Source organism: Notolabrus celidotus, chromosome 9 (assembly GCF_009762535.1).
Source record: "Notolabrus celidotus isolate fNotCel1 chromosome 9, fNotCel1.pri, whole genome shotgun sequence".
Lineage (NCBI taxonomy): Eukaryota > Metazoa > Chordata > Actinopteri > Labriformes > Labridae > Notolabrus > Notolabrus celidotus.
Window position 1 is genome coordinate 26,011,796 of NC_048280.1, and position 18,750 is coordinate 26,030,545.

At 43.3% G+C, this 18,750-nt stretch overlaps 1 protein-coding gene across 7 annotated transcripts in view; it reads left to right on the plus strand.

Annotated features, from left to right (window-relative positions):
- The window catches only part of pbx3b (pre-B-cell leukemia homeobox 3b), a 60,268-nt gene that overhangs the window by 28,780 nt on the left and 12,738 nt on the right, over positions 1 to 18,750 (plus strand). For all 7 annotated transcript variants that reach the window (XM_034692520.1, XM_034692516.1, XM_034692518.1 and 4 more), the window contains exons 3-4: positions 17,183 to 17,424; positions 18,412 to 18,602. In XM_034692520.1, the coding sequence (XP_034548411.1) occupies positions 17,183 to 17,424; positions 18,412 to 18,602 (433 nt within the window). The remainder of the gene's footprint in view (positions 1 to 17,182; positions 17,425 to 18,411; positions 18,603 to 18,750) is intronic.

An 18,750-nucleotide genomic window follows, 5' to 3' on the forward strand; every position in this document is an offset into this window, starting at 1 on the left:
ACTCTTTAGCCTTCACAAGTGCTATTAGAAATAATGAGGATTTATAGTAAGATAAAAGACGCTCTCCTTGCAGTTGAGTTTCTGAATAGGCGGTCATATTCCAGCATGGAGAGCTAAATAAAAGTCATTGGTGATGCATACAGAGCTGTAGTAATACGATTAGTGTTTGCATTATATTAAATATTGCATTGCCTCTTATTATTAGAGTCAATAACAAGAACCAGATATGTTCAAAAGCAGATATTGCTTTTGCTATGATATGCACTCATGTAATAAAATATTTTAATCAGAGCTCAGTGGGCATGTTATGTTGCTCAGACATCCAATAAGCCCTTAGTTTCTCCTTTATGTAGAACACGAGCAGGGAGTGCAGCGAGCGTTCAAGTAACAGTACCTGAACACCAGCAAGGCTTCTCACCAGCACACGGAGATGCTGCTAACAGTGACAAGGTCAGCATGTTCTACACATACATTCCTCACTATAAGTAATATAAATGAGGTTGTGTTAGCCATAAACTCACAGCATGTTGCCTGTAAGCTAAAGGGTAACTGCGCTAGAGCAACGCCTCCAAATCTCCTCCTGAGCATGTGCGAGGGGCTGCAGCATGAAAGATGGAGACACCTGCTGGAGCTGCATCTTCTTTGTGGAGATTCCGAGGAACGTTTTCACGAAAACTATGCAAATCTCAGTCGAAATGCATTTTAGAATATATGCAAAGATGAGCTTGAATTTTCTATTATGGCCGTGACAGAATTCAGTTGAAGTGCAACAATAGCATCCTCCTGAAAAGTCTTATGGATTTGTTGAGTGTACAGCTTTAAGTGGGAGCAGCAGAGTTTGTGTTGTTAGGGGCATTCTTGTATCTACACTGGTGTTTACTCACATTGGCAATTAATTATTAATGCCAAAGCACTGAGAGGTTACAGCGATATGGCGCTCCGGCTTTCCAAGCACTGTCTATATATGAAGAGTCAACACAGTGAGAGCTTCAAAGAAGCCCTCTGAAATGTTTCAGACTCTCATGGAGAAAGCTTATTACAGTTGAAATGTTTTTCTAGGAGCCCCAGATATTCTTTGTGAATGCTGGAAAATATGGGGTATTTTTTTTTGTTTGTGTATATCAAGAGACATGTGAACAAAGAGGCAGTCAGCATTTGCAGCTTACTTGGCTTGGAGTGTTGCGGTTCACAAGCTAGAACTTGTTTGTGCAAAAAAAAATAGTTTTGCAAAAAAGTGTGATTTGAAATTCAGCAAATATGTAGGATTCAATTTACCAGTCTGGGTATTTTTGTCCTGCTAAAAACCATCACATATGACGTGCACACAGCGACACAATAATCAAATTTTCCTTTTAATTTCAGAGTTTCTGTGTCCAAATATAAACGCAGGCTGTGAGGGGTTTAATAATGAGTCCAGAGATAAACATCAACAAGCAATTTGTTCTTTTTTGAGGTGTCTTTGTTGTCGGCCGAGCGCTCCTCATGACACCTCTGTGGATCTGCTAATGGAGGAGGACCTGTAAGGCTATCCCCTGGCCTTTGTCTGACCCCTTTGTGGAGCTGAATTCTTCAGATGTTTGCAGGATCAAGTCACTTAATCTGTAGCTCAGACTCAGGCCAGAAAAAAAGGAGAAGAGAGGAGAGAGGGAGGAGAGAGGAGGGAGGCAGACAAGCGCCTCACTCTGTCTGAGGGCAGAGCGTTCACTCGCAGGGTGAAGAACTGCAAATGTCTGCCTGTTCTGTTATGCACCATTGTTTCATACAGAGCTGGAAATAGACAGAAACAGTGTAGCAGGCGGTGCGTTTTATTACCGTTAGACTTAGACATTAGTGAATATGGCTCATTAAATGGCATGGAATGTTACCATTTTACATAATTCCTCCTGTATCGTTGTTGTAAATGAAATCCTGTTTCTGTCTGCGACTGCACTCCAGTCACCCCACAGCCGTTACTGCTTTCCCATCATGCCCTAGCCCCCCCTTTGAAAGCAGCTATCTATAATTTTAGGTCCGTGTCACACACAAAAAGCATGCTTTACAGGCCTTAATGGTTTACCATGGCTGATGTGGAAAGAATATGGCGCAAATCTGGAGAAATATTTGGGAATTAGAAAATGATGTATTCAGATGACTGGGGAGACTAGGGTGGGCAACAAATATAAATAATGTATGTGCCAGGGCTCCCAAACATAAGCTGGAATTTGCTGCCGCACTTTTTGTTCTCAATCACCTTGATGAAACAATCCTGAAGCAATGGCTGCATGAATGAGACCACTGACAAGCTGATTTTCCACCCCCGGCATGAGGCTGCTTTCTCCACTTAATGTTCTGCGATAAAGTGTTGCACAGAAGTAAACCAGAAGAGCCTCCACTCCTGACACATGTGACAGTATTTGCATCAATTATGCAGTCTGCGGCTGCGGCTGGGAGGGAGGAAGGGGAGGGGAGGAGATAGGAGAGAAAAGGATTTGTGACAAGATGCAGAGGCAGAAATGAGGACTTCTCTTTAAAATGCATTCTTTAGAAAAAAAATAACTCTCAAGATCATTTACATGAAAGCGGCTGCAGCGGTGAACCTCGACAAAGCAGCAGCAAAGTCTGCAGAGTGATTTTGACACTAAAGACTTTGGCAAACAGAGTACAGTAGAATGGAGTGTTCTTTGTCTCCTCTGAATTCACTGTACGCTGAAAATCTACCCTGAAGAGTACCGGAGGAGACAGTGAAATGAGGAGAGAGACGCTGTTAGAGCTAGGAGGGAGGCTTGAGTCCCTTATTGCTCAAGTTCAAGCAAAGGAGCTGGGTGTTGGGGCCATATAAGAAAAAAAACAGTGCTCTGTGAGGGCTGAACTGAGAGAAGAGATACTTAGTATACAGCTGCAACCCTTAGTTAATAAGTGGCTCAAGGGACAATTAATTGCAAACAACGCCAACATGTGTTGATTCCATCTTCTTAAATGTGAGGATTTGCATCTTTTATTTGTCATTTCTTAGATTTTTTTTAAGAGTTTTGGGGTTTGGGACAGTTGGTTGCAAGAGCAATTATAATATTTCATCTTGAGTCTGCAGGCAACTTTTTTCCCCATTTTTTTTTAGATTTGATAAACAAATAGATTAAATGGTCAATCCTGGAGTGATAGAAAAATTACTCTATGATTTAAAAATCCTTAGATGCAGTATTAAAACATTATTTTAAAAAAGCAGTAAACAAGGTGCCTAAAATAAGGGTAGTGCCGGTTGGTAGAACCAAAATGCAGCATGAAAAGAAACCCTGGCCTCTCACAAATATGTCCACAGAAGGTTTCATTATTTACTGGCTTAAATGAAAGAAAAAAAGAGTTTTATGAAAATGATGAATAATCTAAAACAATGGCAGTTTTCAAGGCAGGACCCAAATGCTGACAAAAAAACGATCCGGCAAAAAATTCAAGCCTAATTTAAAATCCTTAGATGCAGTATTCAAACATAGTAAACATAGCTGTATACAATGTGGGTAAAATAAGGGTAGTGTTGGAAGGTAGAACCCAAATGCAGAACAAAAAGAAAACCTGGCTTCTGGATTTTGAGAGAAGTTTTGCAAAAATGATGAACATTCTAAAACAAAGGCAGTTTTCAAGGCAGGACCCAAATGCTGACAAAAAGGAAAACTGTCTCTTAACCACAATTTTGTGGGGCTTGCAATTGACAATTTCATATTTTGCTTCCCAACAATTTCAACAATGAGTGTGACAAACATCAAGAATCTGAAACAAAGGTAGTTTTCACATGACAGAACCCAAATGCAGACCACAATTTTGCAAGGTAGCATTTGAAGGGTTCCTACTTTGCTTGCTCACATTTTTTAGAGAATGAGAATGACCAATGTTGTAAGCAAATCCACAGGGTTGTGGTTACCTTAAACTGGCACAAGCAGAGGGAGATTTCTGCTTATTGGCATTGGGAATAACTTTTGAAACCGTGTCCCAGTTCCAACAGACTCCTGCACAGAATTTTATGTCACTGTGTCCAACCCTATTTCCCATCCTAGTTAAGAACACTTTACAAATCTGCTGTGCCATGGTTTCTAACCTCTCTCTCACACACACAGACACACACAGTCGAGAATCCACACACGCACACACATACATACACACATAGTCACATCACTAGGCCTGTCACTGCCTTTTATCCATCGTCAACCTTCAGCTGTGCGCTTTATCCGGAGTGACACTATAGCAAAGTGCTTGACTGCTTTTTGCCAACAGACTGCAACACTTTAACTGTACTTAGTCATGCATCATTATGGCAGACTCAGAGCGGTGTGTCTGGGAACGCCTGCAGATGGTGGAGGCTGAACCGTTTGGAGAGGAAGCCTCTGTGACAATGATGCTTATTGCATGAGTAAGTGTGTATGGACACCGCAGTGTATCTGTGCTGAGAGAAAAACAGCAAACAGTGTTAATAGAAAAAGAGGCACTGCAGCTAATTCAACAGGCTGAAGGGAACATGATGTGTTTGTGAGATATGATGTATGAAATCTACATGCAGGTCTTTGTTAGAGGGATTCTTTTATGTGCATATTGATCAGTCATTGTTTACTCCAATCGATGCTGACTTTGTGAAACGCTCCCTCCTCTCTCTTCCTCATAGAGATTTAACCCTCTTCTTTGCATCACATCTCGTCGCTTTGTTCTCCTCTTCAAACCTTCCTCTGGCTCAAAATGTGATAGCATTACTGTCACTTGTCACTTTCTCTTTATTTCAACACATGACAAAGCTTTTACATTCAGTATTCTGCTCCACGCATGGGTGTCTCCAACAGATCTCTCCCGCGCTATTGAAAGATAAATGTTAACTTCATTCATTGGAAACCTCATTCAAGGTTCATTCAAAGCGGACTTCTTTATTCTTTAAGGGAAATGAAGAAACCATTAGCGAAATATTCACTCACACGAAGAAAGAGAATCTTATCTTTATTCTGCATGACCATGCAGAGCCATATTCCTTTTGACATCATTATGTAAAACCAATTTCTCTTTCATATCATTTCCGCTGTGCTGCATTACCACATCCATACACTCACTGTTCTTTATTACAAAGTAGGTGGCCTGAAGGAAAATATATGCATTCGTTCCCTATGGCATAAAATATGCATATAGGTGCCTCATTTCATTTCCAATCTGTGTTATTCCTTTAAAAATTCACTGCTGCCTGCAGTCCCTCTTTAATATTTAATCTGACAACTTTTTAATCTGTCTTTATGCGATGATGAAGTAATCGTCAGCTGTCACAGAATTGATTGAATTACACTACCGGACTGAAGTGACTGGTAGGTTGTAGGCCTCGGTATTTGTTTTGCCTGAGCCACACTGTGAGCTTGAGGGTAAGAATATATTCTTTCACACTCTAATTTATCTTCCGTCTTTATTCATCTTTTCTCCCAGGCCCCCCACACAAAGCACAATCATGTATAACACTCATACATCATTCATACTTTGTTTACTCACTTTTATTTTGAAGGAGATCAAAATACAAGAGCACAGTTGGTAGAGTATTTCAAAGAAAGAGAATTTAATTGTGCATCTATGCTACTTGCAAAGCCCCTCACTCATTAAGATGCAATGATAGTTGCTCCCAATCTTTCCCTTATTTTTAATGACCCCAGAATTTTCATCAAGCAGATAAGTAATAAGCAGGTCTTGAGATTTAGCCACCAGCATGCTGAATATTGGTGACCAGGAGGAGAATTATTTTGGAAATAAAGTAAATAGATAATAGAGCAACTTCAATGAATGTTGCATCAGATGAATGATCCACTCCTGCTATCTCTGTAGCAGCACCTCTGCTGGCCTCTCTGGCAATCTGGCCATGTTGGGCCCCCACTGTGGAACAGCATGGCACTGGGAGTTGTGGTAGCCAGTCCCCCCATAGCCCCAGGCTGCCTCTACCTTTGGTTTGCTACTCAAGGTTAAAGGATCCCGGTTGGGTGTTTAACAGTCTGAACGGCATTTTCCCTCCTTTTTTTGACACTATCTGAGCAGCGGAGAGTGAACCTGGAGAACTGTTCATCTTCAGGGCCTGTTTTACATCCACAATGCAGCTCCGAGGTCAATTTTCCAGCTGCAGTGTTTCTATAGCAGACCTTTAAATCCTCACGCCACTGTAATGCTCTTATAAAGAAGCAGGGGTAAGTGATTTGAACCATTTTACTGAGGATCTGCTGTTTGCCGAACACGTGCAGCTTTTGCTGACATTCATTTTGAAAGCACTCGGAGCACTCGCAACTCGGGGTAACAATGCTGAGGGAAAAGTGCCTGCTGAGCTCTACAGTGAATATACCTCTGACCCTGCCTGAGGAGAGGGAGATTTATGAAATCCACATGTTTAATACATTTCATTTTGTCCAAGGGATTTGTATTGCTTACCACAGTATTTTAGGGGCTGAAACATTCTGTATAGTCACAGCTTGTATTGTCTGAGGAGAATAAACCCTGTCCGCTTCTGGCTGCTGAAGATTTGTTTTATAGCACCTCCCCTCTGCCTCGCACACGTCTCAGCTATTGCATTTTGTTGTGCTGAGGTGTTAGGTATACACACCCTTAATCTTTCATGCATAATCCCCCGAAAATCCGGTACGTAAATGAAAAAGATAACCCTCATATCAGAGCGGTGACAGAAAAGAAGATAGCTAGGTAATTTAATAAAGGATTGACGCTGGCCCCGCTGTGATATTGTGTGTGACCTCTGTGTATTCATTGTGAGGCGAGGAGTAGGTGAGCCCACTGCGTGTAGAGGAGCAGTTCCTCCTTTTTTTATGAAAGTGCAACATCTGTGGTGACAAACAGAACGCACCATATGGATTAAAGCGCAAGGAGGGGAGTCACTGAAATATTTGCTTTCCCAAAGTGTTGACACAGTATAAAAAAAAAGAGAAGCACGGCTGCACTTTCCCGCTGTAATCAGGTAGCAGTTATCACAGTGAAGTGTTTGCCTACATAATGGTGTTTCCATTTTGTGTGAGGCTGTGTCATCCGCTTCCCGTTCGCAGGCCAGGGCAGGACAGATCGGGGTTTTCACACAGTAAGTGCCGGCTTACGGAGGCTGTGTTTGTTCTGTACAAGAGGATCAACAAAAGAAGACTAACTGGAAACGAGAAGCTCTTGAAAAGCATAGCTGTGGTCAGTGTGGGAAATGTTTGGTTTATTCAACGTCTAACCACATGAAGTCATAAATTCTCTTCCTAGAGAGCCCTTGTTTTACATCTAAAAGCACCTGAGTGTGTTATTGACAGATATAGCTCGTGACGAGTGATAGTCAGAATGTATGAGCGCCCATTATGCCTCCTGTCAACCACTGGTGCCAGACTGAAAATAAGCAGTTCACCTCTGTTTTCATTCAGCCGAGTGCAGCAGACAGCACCGGCTTCTCCTCTGTATTTATTGACTTGTTTTACTAGCCTGAAACAGGGTGCTTTTATACGGAGGCCTGCTCCGTCTTAAGACTCTCCAGACATTTACATTATTCCTGACTGAGTTACACACACGTATAAAGCAGCACGTCCGCGGGCTAGGTTAGATATATGCTCTCTCGCTTGCTTGTATTCATACACACCCATGCACCATTTTATGACCCCACCATTTTGGATATTGTTACACTGTAGTTTTATTCTATTCAAAGCATTAAAGCTTTTTCGGATCGTATTTAAGATAATTAATTAGCATTCTATGTTTAAAGCACAAATAAAAACCATCACACTCTTATTCTAGCTTGATAAATTCTGCGTTTGAATACTGCATGAAATTTTTTTTTTTTCTGTTTTGCTGAAACTGATTCAGTGGTATAAAAGCACAGATTTCACAAGGCTCTAAAAATCATCTTTCGCTGACTAATCTGCACAACTGCAGCGGAAGATAATGAATGCAACACCCGAGTCAAAGCCAACGCTATGATCCCCCCACCCAGCCTAAACCTCCAGCAGTATTTAGATGATATTTCATTTTAGAATAAACCTCTTTTCTCTCCCACTGTGAAGATATTGAACTCTTTCACACAGATGTCATCTTAACCAAAGCTTATTAAAAGATGGACATCAAAGTTGTGGGTGCCCATTTATCTTATAGCGCTCTAATTGGCCACCACAGGCAAGAGAACAACTAAGTCCAAAATAGGAGGCGTCGAGCGGTTGGGCTAAAGAAGAGGATGTCTAAAGACCTCTCAGTGGATTCATTGCCAATAAATCCCCTGGAATGAAAGCCAGGCTTTTCTGGGAGGGTATGGAATTTCACAAATACATTATGAAACCTGATACGCTGAATTAAGTGAACACTTATGGCCACAGGGTTCGGTTTCTTTGTTCTGCTGTGTTTTTGTGGTTACATTGTCCTGCGCATGACCTGAAACTTGAATGTTTGCCTGACATCCACCATGAGGCAATACACTGTGAAAAGGTCACCTGGTGCAGCAGCCATGAGTGAACTGAGATTTCATTTTGCTAACTCCACATAGCATGCTGCATTGTTTTGAGTAGACCATTCACCACAGTGAATGGAACTGATTCTTTAGCCAGAGTCACCGCCACTCAATCAAACACAGCACCACACCACATCACACACAGGCCTGAGGTGAATAATGCATTATGTTTTCCACTCAAGTGGGCAATAAAAACACCAAAACAAAGTCATTAATTGCCCACATACAGTAACCAAATGCCATCAAGAGCCCGTGCTCTCATTAACCTGGCACCTAATTATCTGCCTCCAGTCTGAGTCCTGACAAGCCCCTCCGTCTGAACCCTCAGCTCAGTCGCGTTGTGTTGTGTCAGCACTCGCCAACCGCAGCCAAGGCACCATTAGGTACTGAGGAGACAAAAGCTTCTCGCAGCAAAGGTTCCCTCTGCACGTGCCACCACAATGTTCCTCCTGTTAATGCCTTCCCTTCCAATTAAATCTGCAACTGTTAATTATTGTAATTATGAGAGCGAGCTCCCAGCTCTAACCCCTCCCTCGCCGGTGTGTGGAGACGCTACGGGAGCTGTTGTGTTGCTTCAGCAGCGCCTTGTCTCTGCTCCAGTGAAGCCCTAGCAGGGAATACAGTGTGGACGGGGATTTGGTGCACATGACAGGGGTGACGTGAAGGAGATTGCACGGTTCATCTTGGATAACTGGGCGAGCAAGTCACAGCCAATGGCCATGCCTCTAGTCTAACTCATTAAATGGTGTGTAAAGTACATGCTGGGAATAATTAGCGCCAAATAACCTTTTTTTTTTGCAACCGTGTTCACGGGGTATCACACAACAAAAAGACAAGGTGGAGGATCATCTGAAGGTGAACAATAAAACAAAGAGAATTATATTCAATTATTGCGTTTGAAAGTGCTCTGTTCACTCCTTGCTAAGGGTGATGTGAATTTCCTCCCGCCGCGTTCTTTGAGAGATACTGGCGATGAATCCAAAGTGATGTGTTGAGTATAAGGAGAGCTGAAAAAGAGTGGATGGCAGGCCGGCTGCCTGTTAAGTCTCTGCGTGTCTCAACATCCTCTTTGGCCTGCTTCTGTCACAAGCTGTTGTTTGGCCTGGACCTGATCTGCCCAGCCACTCCTTGCACTGCACTCTGCAGACCTAGCACTAACCTGCAACATCAGGCGCAGGATGCTTGCAGAGGCAGCACTCTTGTTCAGGTGCGTGCAAAACTAAGACACTGGAGGTGGATGTGTTTTTTTGTGAGCTTTATCAGTCCTCACCCAGAGATGTTTCTGAGAATCAGTACGTCAAGCGCAGTCTTATTCCGGTCTCGTAACCTTACTTGCCTCATAGCAGAGTCCTTACACGCTAGCACGGCTAGCAAAGGATTCTGGCTCTACAATTTGGAGCTGAATTCTCTTCTATAAAAGACACTGAAGGAAAGAGCAGCTCCTTCTGCTCCAGGCAATGCAGCCTTTTCGTGGATACACTGCAAAATCTAAATGATGGACTGTCAACTCTCTTGCAGAAATGCCACTGCAAAGAATAATCTCTCTGGCAGTGGATCATGGTTGGCTGTATGCTACCAATGCCGTTTCTTTGTTTATGCGAGCGTGTAGCCTTCACATGCACACATGCAGACATGAGCGTATGCACATACACACATACACACACACCCAGGCACAGAGAAACATGCAAATACAGAGCACATACACAAAATGCTTCAAGCCTAAATCCTTTCTTTTGGAGCATACAGTGAAATATATGGGATTAATAACCTGAATAGCATTATTTTTTCACCTCTAGCCTTTAAAATAATGCATGCTTGGCTCTGTGTCTGGATGAAGTTTTTGCCGGTGTGTTTGCCTGGTTATCGGTGTGTACAAGACCTGCTGTGTGACCTGGTTTCATGCAATCTCCATCTTCTAATTAGGAGGCTGCAGAAAGGCTGGAACGAGAGGAGGAGTGATTAGTTGCCTTTGGGTATTTCATAAGTGGCTTTCAGTGCCACATTTGCATTATTTGCTTGGGGTCTGAATAGCAAATCAGCCTACCTTTGCAGCAAATTGAGGCTAGCAGCTAGACCATCAATACATGAAATATAAAATGAAAGTGAAAAAAAGGGAATAAGCAAAACATGCTAACACAATATAGAGGGATGAAATGAAATATTGTAACACAAAACACAATAAATGTCTCAGGCAGTCTGAACTCCAAGTCTACCTACAGCACAGATGTTTAAATATTCTGAGTGTTTCGTATTGAGCAGATTTTCATTTGTGTTCATTTTAGATTTGTGTTGTCAGCCTCAATAAAACACAAGTTCCTCAGCGATGGCGGCTCATTCTGTGACCAGCAGACCATATGAACCATGTGAGCCTTAACGTCGGAGCCCCATGCTGTACGAGTCCTGTAGGGTCAGTCAGTGTGCTGATCTGTAGCGGAGGTCCTGTCCACTCATTTGGCCGGTCTCCCCCAACCACTGCGTGCGGCCGCCACCACCAGGCCTGGTCAGCCATCACTGCACCACTTGGCCGTTTGCCCATATCCAGTCTTAGAGGGCAGGAAACAAAGCGGGCACTCACAAGTCCACATATAAACACACACTCACGCACACATGATCACAGCGAGTGACAGTGGCCCTTGTTTACCCAGCCCCCCCACCACCACCCCACCACCCCACCTCACCCGCCTTTCATCCTCTCCCTCTAGTCTGTCATGTTGTGTGTCACTTCCCACAAATGTCAGTGCCACCATGGGACAGTGATTAATTTTGGTGTGCTTGGCAAAATGTCTTCAAGATGTTTGTTTGGGGTGTCTTTTCCCACCCCCTTTGCACAACCCCGCTCCCCCGCATGTCTTGAAGTCGTGGGTCGAGAGTGGCATGCCCTCCCCCCCTCCTCCTCCCATCACGCCTCTCACCCCCGCTGTCACAGCCTCCTCCTTTGAGGGTGGGGGAAAGGGGGGGCTCATCATCATCATCATCGAGGGACAAAGGCTACCTGAACTGACAGAGATCTTCTTTTCTGACCAGAGACACTTTTTGCCCCCCCACACCCCCACACCACCACCTCCATGTGCTGTCTGTTTAGTGTGTGCTGGTGGTGTATGATGGGAGATGTCTTGACCCAGCACTGAGGGGCTGTAACACTTCACTGTCAGCGCGGCTGATTAGCTTATCACTCACCGCACTGGGAGGAGATACATCATCGTTTTAGACAGGGATTCCCTAGTTTAGGGCCCATTCCCCTGCCTGCTTTAACTCCACGTTTAATCACTAGACTCTCTGCCCCCTCCAGGATTTCACATTTAAAACTAAGGCCAACTATGTAAGCTGTACGATAAGAACTGTTTCTTTGAACTTTTGAGTCAAATCTGTATTGGAATCTGCAGTTATTGTCTTGCTAAGGTCCAAGTTGTCTTCAATGCAACATGATGTCCTTTTTAATAATTGTAGCCCCAGAGGGCAGTACCTGTGATTGACAGCTACTACCATGTAGTCCTATTAACATGATGCATAGAATCATAGCAATGCAAACCAGCCCTGTAAAAACTGGTTCCAAAAACGCCAATGCCCGAATATCCAAATGCAAGGGTTACATAACCAACAGGTAACCCCACAATGGCTGCATCCATTGTATGTATACACCCTCTCTGTAAATGCTAACACATGCACAGACATTGAATCTGTCTGAGGAGGAAAAGTGCATGAGCTATCTTCCCAAATTCCTCTCTTCATCTCACTCAATAAAGAAAGTGGAACACAAAGTAGCAAATGTGCTTTGGCTTCCCCACAGTGCACTATCAGGTATGGTAATTACTCTGCCATTAACATTGGGAATAGTTAATGTGTATTAATGTGTTAATGGCATGTTAATTACTGTACATGCAAGAGAGAGAGCCTGCAGGCATTCTCTCAGATTCTTTGTGCCATGTGGATGTAGGCCAAGCTTAAAAAAGCCTTTAAGAACGTCGATGAAAGAGGATCCTTATGTTTCATTTGTCAGAACAAAAGATTTTCAATGGTAATTTGATCCCGCTCCCCCCGCTTCTGCAGCTGAAAGTCACTGATCCAGGCGCCACGACAAAGGAGATGATATGAAGTCAAAGGAGACGTGGAACGCGGCTGTAGTGACACTGGCCTCTTTGTGAAATGGATACTCTAAGCCCTCTGTAGTCTCTAGTGTGCTGCTTTGGCAGCGGGTTTTAATAACATGGTGGATTAGAAGCCTTGGATCCTGAGTGCCAAGCCGGAGTTAAAGCTCACCTTGGACGAGCCTCAGTAACAGGCTAGATGCCACGGTTCTCCTCCTCCTCCTCCTCCTCCTCCGCCTCCTCCTCCGCCTCCTCCTCTTTACACACATCGTCTACACCGCGACTTTAAGAGAGATGACCTTTGCAAATATTGACATAAAATAAATTCTGTTTCGATTGGTTAGCTTTGGGAGACCTTTGCGGATCAATGCAATTAGATGAACAGAGTGTCGATACGTGGCCGGGGCTGTTCACTGGAGGCACTGGAGGTATGGGAAGAGCTGTAGGAGGTCAGGGTTACTCGTAATGAACAGGATGTTTTGGAAACAGTTCTGGAAGTAACAGAGTCACAGTGTGTATCATCTAATACAGCCAAAACACAGAGGCCAGACACTTTTACTGTAATTTCAAGTTGTTCTGAAAACGATACCAGTGCTGGCCAACATTAATTCTGGAGTCAGCATAAGCACATATCTGTAGGCGCCTAAGTATCAGCTGATATCAATCAAGGCATGTGTTGGTATCTGTTTCAGTATCAACTGATATCGATACAGTATCAAATGTAGGCAGGTATCAGTAGAATACAATTAGCAGTACTAGATATTGGTACAGGGGTCTGTATTGGCAGATATCGGTACTGGTATCAGTTTAAGTAGATCTGGATTGGCTGTTATCACTACTGGATCAATGTGGGCAGATATTGGTACTAAAATAAGTAATGGAAGATATTGGTTCAGGTTTCTGTATTGGCAAATATTGGCAGTGATATCAGCACTGCCAGATATTGAAATCTATCTATCTAAAAATAACTCTAAAACAGTCTAAAATAAGGTGCTGTGTATTGTCTGAAATGTTGGTGGGTTAAATGATACATTAGCCCAACCGATAAATCAATCAACTTGTTTCAAATAGATTATTTCTTAAGAGTAGTGAACAAGATATTGTTATACTGGATAAAGCAACGAAATTGAAGAAGTTTGTCATTTCCTTCAATAATATGTATATTTGTTCAATGTAAGGGTTTTGGCCATTAACTGAGTCTAAGTATCAGATATCAGTAAAAGGAGAGATAATTAAGTAGTTAGATTAACTCTGCTGTTTGCAATTTCTGCAGCAGATATTTTGCAGAAGAGTTGGTGCAAAAAAATGAATAACTTAAAGAAAACTCTGTCTTTATTTGCAAAAAGCACAACTCTTCAAGTGTATTGTCTGGTATCTGATGATGCAGTCAGTGCAGCAGAATGAGCTGGAGAAGCCCAGAGCCAGCCCTTCCCTCTTCAGCAGGCCACATTAACCCAGCAGGGCTCTGCCTTTATGGCTCTCCTGCTCACACTTCAGTGATGAGAGTAAACAAGCAGCGGGCCAAAGGTCAGCTAAGCCCACAGAATAAAAGAGGGCACAGGGGGGAAAGGAGGTGGGAGAAAAAGGAGAGCGGCCCGAGGCGGTGCTCAGATCACTGTCAGGGCTTCAAGCAGGGAATGATGTACGAGACAACAGCCCAGGACCGGAAATGATTATAAACAGAGAACAGGGGAGAGTATATGAGAGAAAAGGGGCTGCATTGTCTTTATCTGTCAAATTTGTTACTTCCGCGGATCTGATAACAACGGTGAAACCTGTAAAAAATGAAAAGAAGAACCACCCCTGACTGATAGGGATGGATTAATCACAGCGTCTCCTTTTGTCTCAGTCACACAGGAGAAATGAGGAACAATCATATAGGCAAGTGCTTTCTCCCCAGCTCCTCCACCTGTATTGTTGAGTGACAAATGAGCCTGATTAAGGACATGTTACATTACTATTACAATTTCACTTTTTTCCTCCCTTAACATCATTAAATTCTGGTAATTAAGTGAGCCAGCATCATCAGAGCTGTGTGAAATAACCAGACCACATATAGATTTTTCATTCTTAAGTTCCTATCGCTCCCAGGCTTTACCAAGGTGACACGACTCCCGCACTCTCCCTTTGCACTGAGATTAATCCCACTTTGACTGTGGAGGTGGATTAGAGCTAAACTCGGGTGCCCAAACTTGTTTTAATACCCATATCATCAGACAAAAACAGGATAAGGATTTGAGAGCAGGCGAGCAGCATCACAGTGCTAGAATGTGACTGTGGCTTTGCAAGTTACTATACAGATTTGTCAACCACACAGCAAATTAAAGATATTATCTCGCCTGAGCCTATTTTGTGGAAGTTGTGTGATGATTCTGAGCTTAGACAGTGAATCCACAATCTTTAGCTGCTCTAACAAAGGTGCTGGGAAACAGACAGCCAGACGGAGATATACAGCACCTGTTTTTTTCCTTCTGTTGGCTGTTTTCTTCTCTGTTTTTTCTTTTTTTAATTCTTAGTATTTATCCGCTTGAGACAGACATGCCATGCCTCCCAACATGTGCGTTATGAATGGCCAGCTGCAGCTGCTGTGGCACAAATACACCCTGGTGGACTCCTGCAGGGCCGTCTGCTTCTCGGGGCAGCGCAGTAATCATTTTTATCCCGCTGATTTCCCAAATAGAAATAGACACGTATGATAAAAATGTCACGGCCACTCCACATGTCACCGGACTAACAGGATTACATGTCGCTTTCTAATGTCTCGCTCTGGTTTTCCTTTGCAGTGAATGGACACATTATTGCACACAGGAACTTTGCGGTAATATATGGTAAAAGACTGGTGGCTGTTTATGGCCTGTGATTATTTAGTTTGAATGAAACCGGTGATTTATGCCCATTTAGCTGAAAAGCCCTGTAAATTCCCCCAGCTGCATTTCCCCTGGATACAGAGTGAGTGGAGTGAAAGTGACAACTGGGTTTGGTGTAGAAATGTGCGCTGCGTCCCAGAGTTATATTTAATATACCTGACATGAAAAACATGCCTACCTACTTACCACCACCCGCAGCACAAAGCAAAGTGCAGCCTGCTGAGCCTGCGTGGAATCAGAGAGTGGGAGTAAACAGTGAATTAGGGGAAAAATGAACTGTAGTGGCAGACAAACCACCAGCTATTAGAACACGTTGAGGTATGTAGCCAGGAGTCTGGGCAGCCAACATTCAAATCATTTTGTTTCCTGCTGCACAAACTGGAATAGAAACAGTCGAGCCGGTCCAGAACGAGAGCTTTGGGTGGAGTTAGGGTGCAGATGCAGTGTGATGTGGATCAGGGTTAGTGGAGCAGTGGCATATTGTCCACATGGATAGGCTTGGCTCTCTACAAGCCTGATGGAGCCTTGTCCAGCATCTCAATGTCTCCAACACAAATAGCCACATTCATCCACTCCTCTCACACCATTACACCTAAAAGACTCAAAGCCAGCCCATCCATAAATAGAGTCAAATTTGTTTTTCAGCCGTTCTGCAGCTGAACAAAAACACCAACAGAGATGAAAACATCAGAGGGGCGGCTACAATATGATGTGCTTCCTAATTTGTTTTTATTCAGGAGTATTTTCTCCCTCTCTGGTGTTTACTCCTGTGGATGTTTGCAGGGTCAGTCGGTCAAAGCGTGCTAAAAGGGCTCCTCTGATTGCATGCCTACTGGCTGACACAATAGAGCCACTAATCTTCTTATTTAGAATCCAGAGGCTGGCCATATCTTAATGAAGCTGTAATGAGCTGTTGAAAATCCCTGAATTGCGGGAGGGATTATTGAATTGAAACAACTCTGGTAATCATAACGTTCGAGTAGCCACTCAGTATTTACTGCCCATTGAGCCACATTTATATCCACTTATTAGAGTGGATTGCTCCGGCTTGTTTTTGTTGTAATTCTGACCCGCAGTGTTTTTTGTTTGTGTGTTTTTCTATGCTTGCACTGCCAGTGCAACAAGGTGTGTATGCATGCTAACTGCAGGGTGATTACAACCCGCTGAAGGACTGGCGAGACAGAAAGACAGCAGGGACCGAGAGCAAAAACTGATTACATGAATGAGCACTTCGCATTAAAATGACTCTGAACTCATTTGCCTTTTTATTTCTCCAGCACATTTTTATTACTTTTTAGAACACACCAAAATCAGGATTGTAAAATAATTCAAGACTCAAACCTCATAAGCCAATGAAAAAGAGGAACGCAGTTGTTACTTTTTTAGAGCTTGCAGCATTCACTGTGTCGAAGACAGAGACACTTACTCGAGGTATAGTTTTCTGTTTAGCATCCTCTCACAGACTAGAAGTGCCACTTCACCATTGAGCATTTGTCAGTTTATGGATGTTGCTGTCATGTCAGCCTTCCCGTACACACAGTGTGCAGCGCAGTGTGTAAATAAAAGAGCACAGGCATAGACACGGGGCGACAGGAACACAGCACATGCACAAGAGGCACCCAGTTCTTACCTGCAGGGGAAACATCACACAACAGCAGACGATGCAGACATAATACGTTTAATGGCACCAAATAGTCAGTCTGGTCGGATATGAGATATGAACTTTTATGTTTGTAGTGTTTGGCATATGCTGATCGTCTCTGTCTTATTCTGTGTCTCTGCAGGTCTCAGCATCCGTGGTGCCCAGGAGGAGGACCCCCCAGACCCCCAGCTCATGCGCTTAGACAACATGCTGCTGGCGGAGGGCGTGGCGGGGCCAGAGAAAGGTGGCGGATCTGCAGCTGCAGCAGCCGCAGCAGCGGCTTCCGGCGCAGCCGGCGACAACTCCATCGAACATTCCGACTACAGAGCCAAACTCACCCAGATCAGACAGATCTACCACACAGAGCTGGAGAAATACGAACAGGTGAGGGGGAGTCCTTGCATTCCTTTTTTAAAGGGTTTAGTCATTTGCTTGAAAAACTGCACCTCTTTAAACACTTCATCCCAACATCCACGTTAAGCCTCACAACATAAATTTTGTTCTTATTCCACCATCAAGATGTTTAAAAAACCTGTGACTACCAGCCACTTTGGATATCAGTTTGTGTTAAAATGTCCCTATCGAGTTGTACGTCATACTTCACATTACTTATGAACACCACGAATAGCTCATTCAGTGCATTAGTGAGAAAATTGCAGTGGGCATGCATGTGTTAGCAGTTAGAGGAAAAATTGCAGTATTATTCACTGAGTTGTACTTGATTATAGAGATCCAAAGCAGCGTCTTAGTCATGGGTGTTAAATGAAAGTATGATCAGCTCCTTCACCTAGCACTTTGAGCCTGCCATTAAACACAGAGGCATTATGGGTGAAAATAGAAGGTGTAACAGTGATGCCTCAGCAAGCCGCTGAGGTAAATTAGACTAATTTACTCGCTGCTCTCTGAGAGAGGAGGTGGGGACGTGGGGGCACACAACACTTCTCCGGGAGTAAATGCATCTTTCTTAAGGGTGTTTCCAGGTTTTAATTATCTAAATGTAAATACTTAACGAATTTTACTCAGAGTAATGAGCTAAAGTGTGCACTACGTAAATGAGTTATTCTAATTAATCATGTATGAACTACTGGTTTACCGAAAAGCTGTTTAAATTCGCTCTGCATTAGGAGACCAGCCAAATTGCAAATCTGCATTGATATTCAAAGATGACTTCACCGATTATGTCATTAAAGTAATGCATAAAAAGCACAGCATGTAGAAAAAAAGGCCTGCATGTATAAGCTTGCTTCCTATAGAGGAAATGTGTTGAACTTTGGCATACAAGTTAAAGAGTGTTTTTAAGTTATAAAGAGCTCTCTGATGTGATTTGGGAAATTTATAGAACTCACTTTGGCTGCTGTTGTCTCTTTGTAGGCGTGTAATGAATTCACTACCCACGTGATGAACCTGCTGAGGGAACAGTCTCGCACACGGCCCATCTCCCCCAAAGAGATCGAGCGTATGGTGGGAATCATCCACCGTAAGTTCAGCTCTATCCAGATGCAGCTGAAACAGAGCACCTGTGAGGCTGTCATGATCCTGCGCTCCAGATTCCTTGATGCCAGGTCAGTGTATTGTGTGTGTAGTGTATATAGGTGTGTGTTTGGTATCCAGAAACTTCTACTTCTTCTGTATGACCCATATAAGCTAATCCAGTGGGCGAGGTCATTTTTAGAATGTGTGCAGGTCTGAACTTTGTTTTTGCTCGTACTT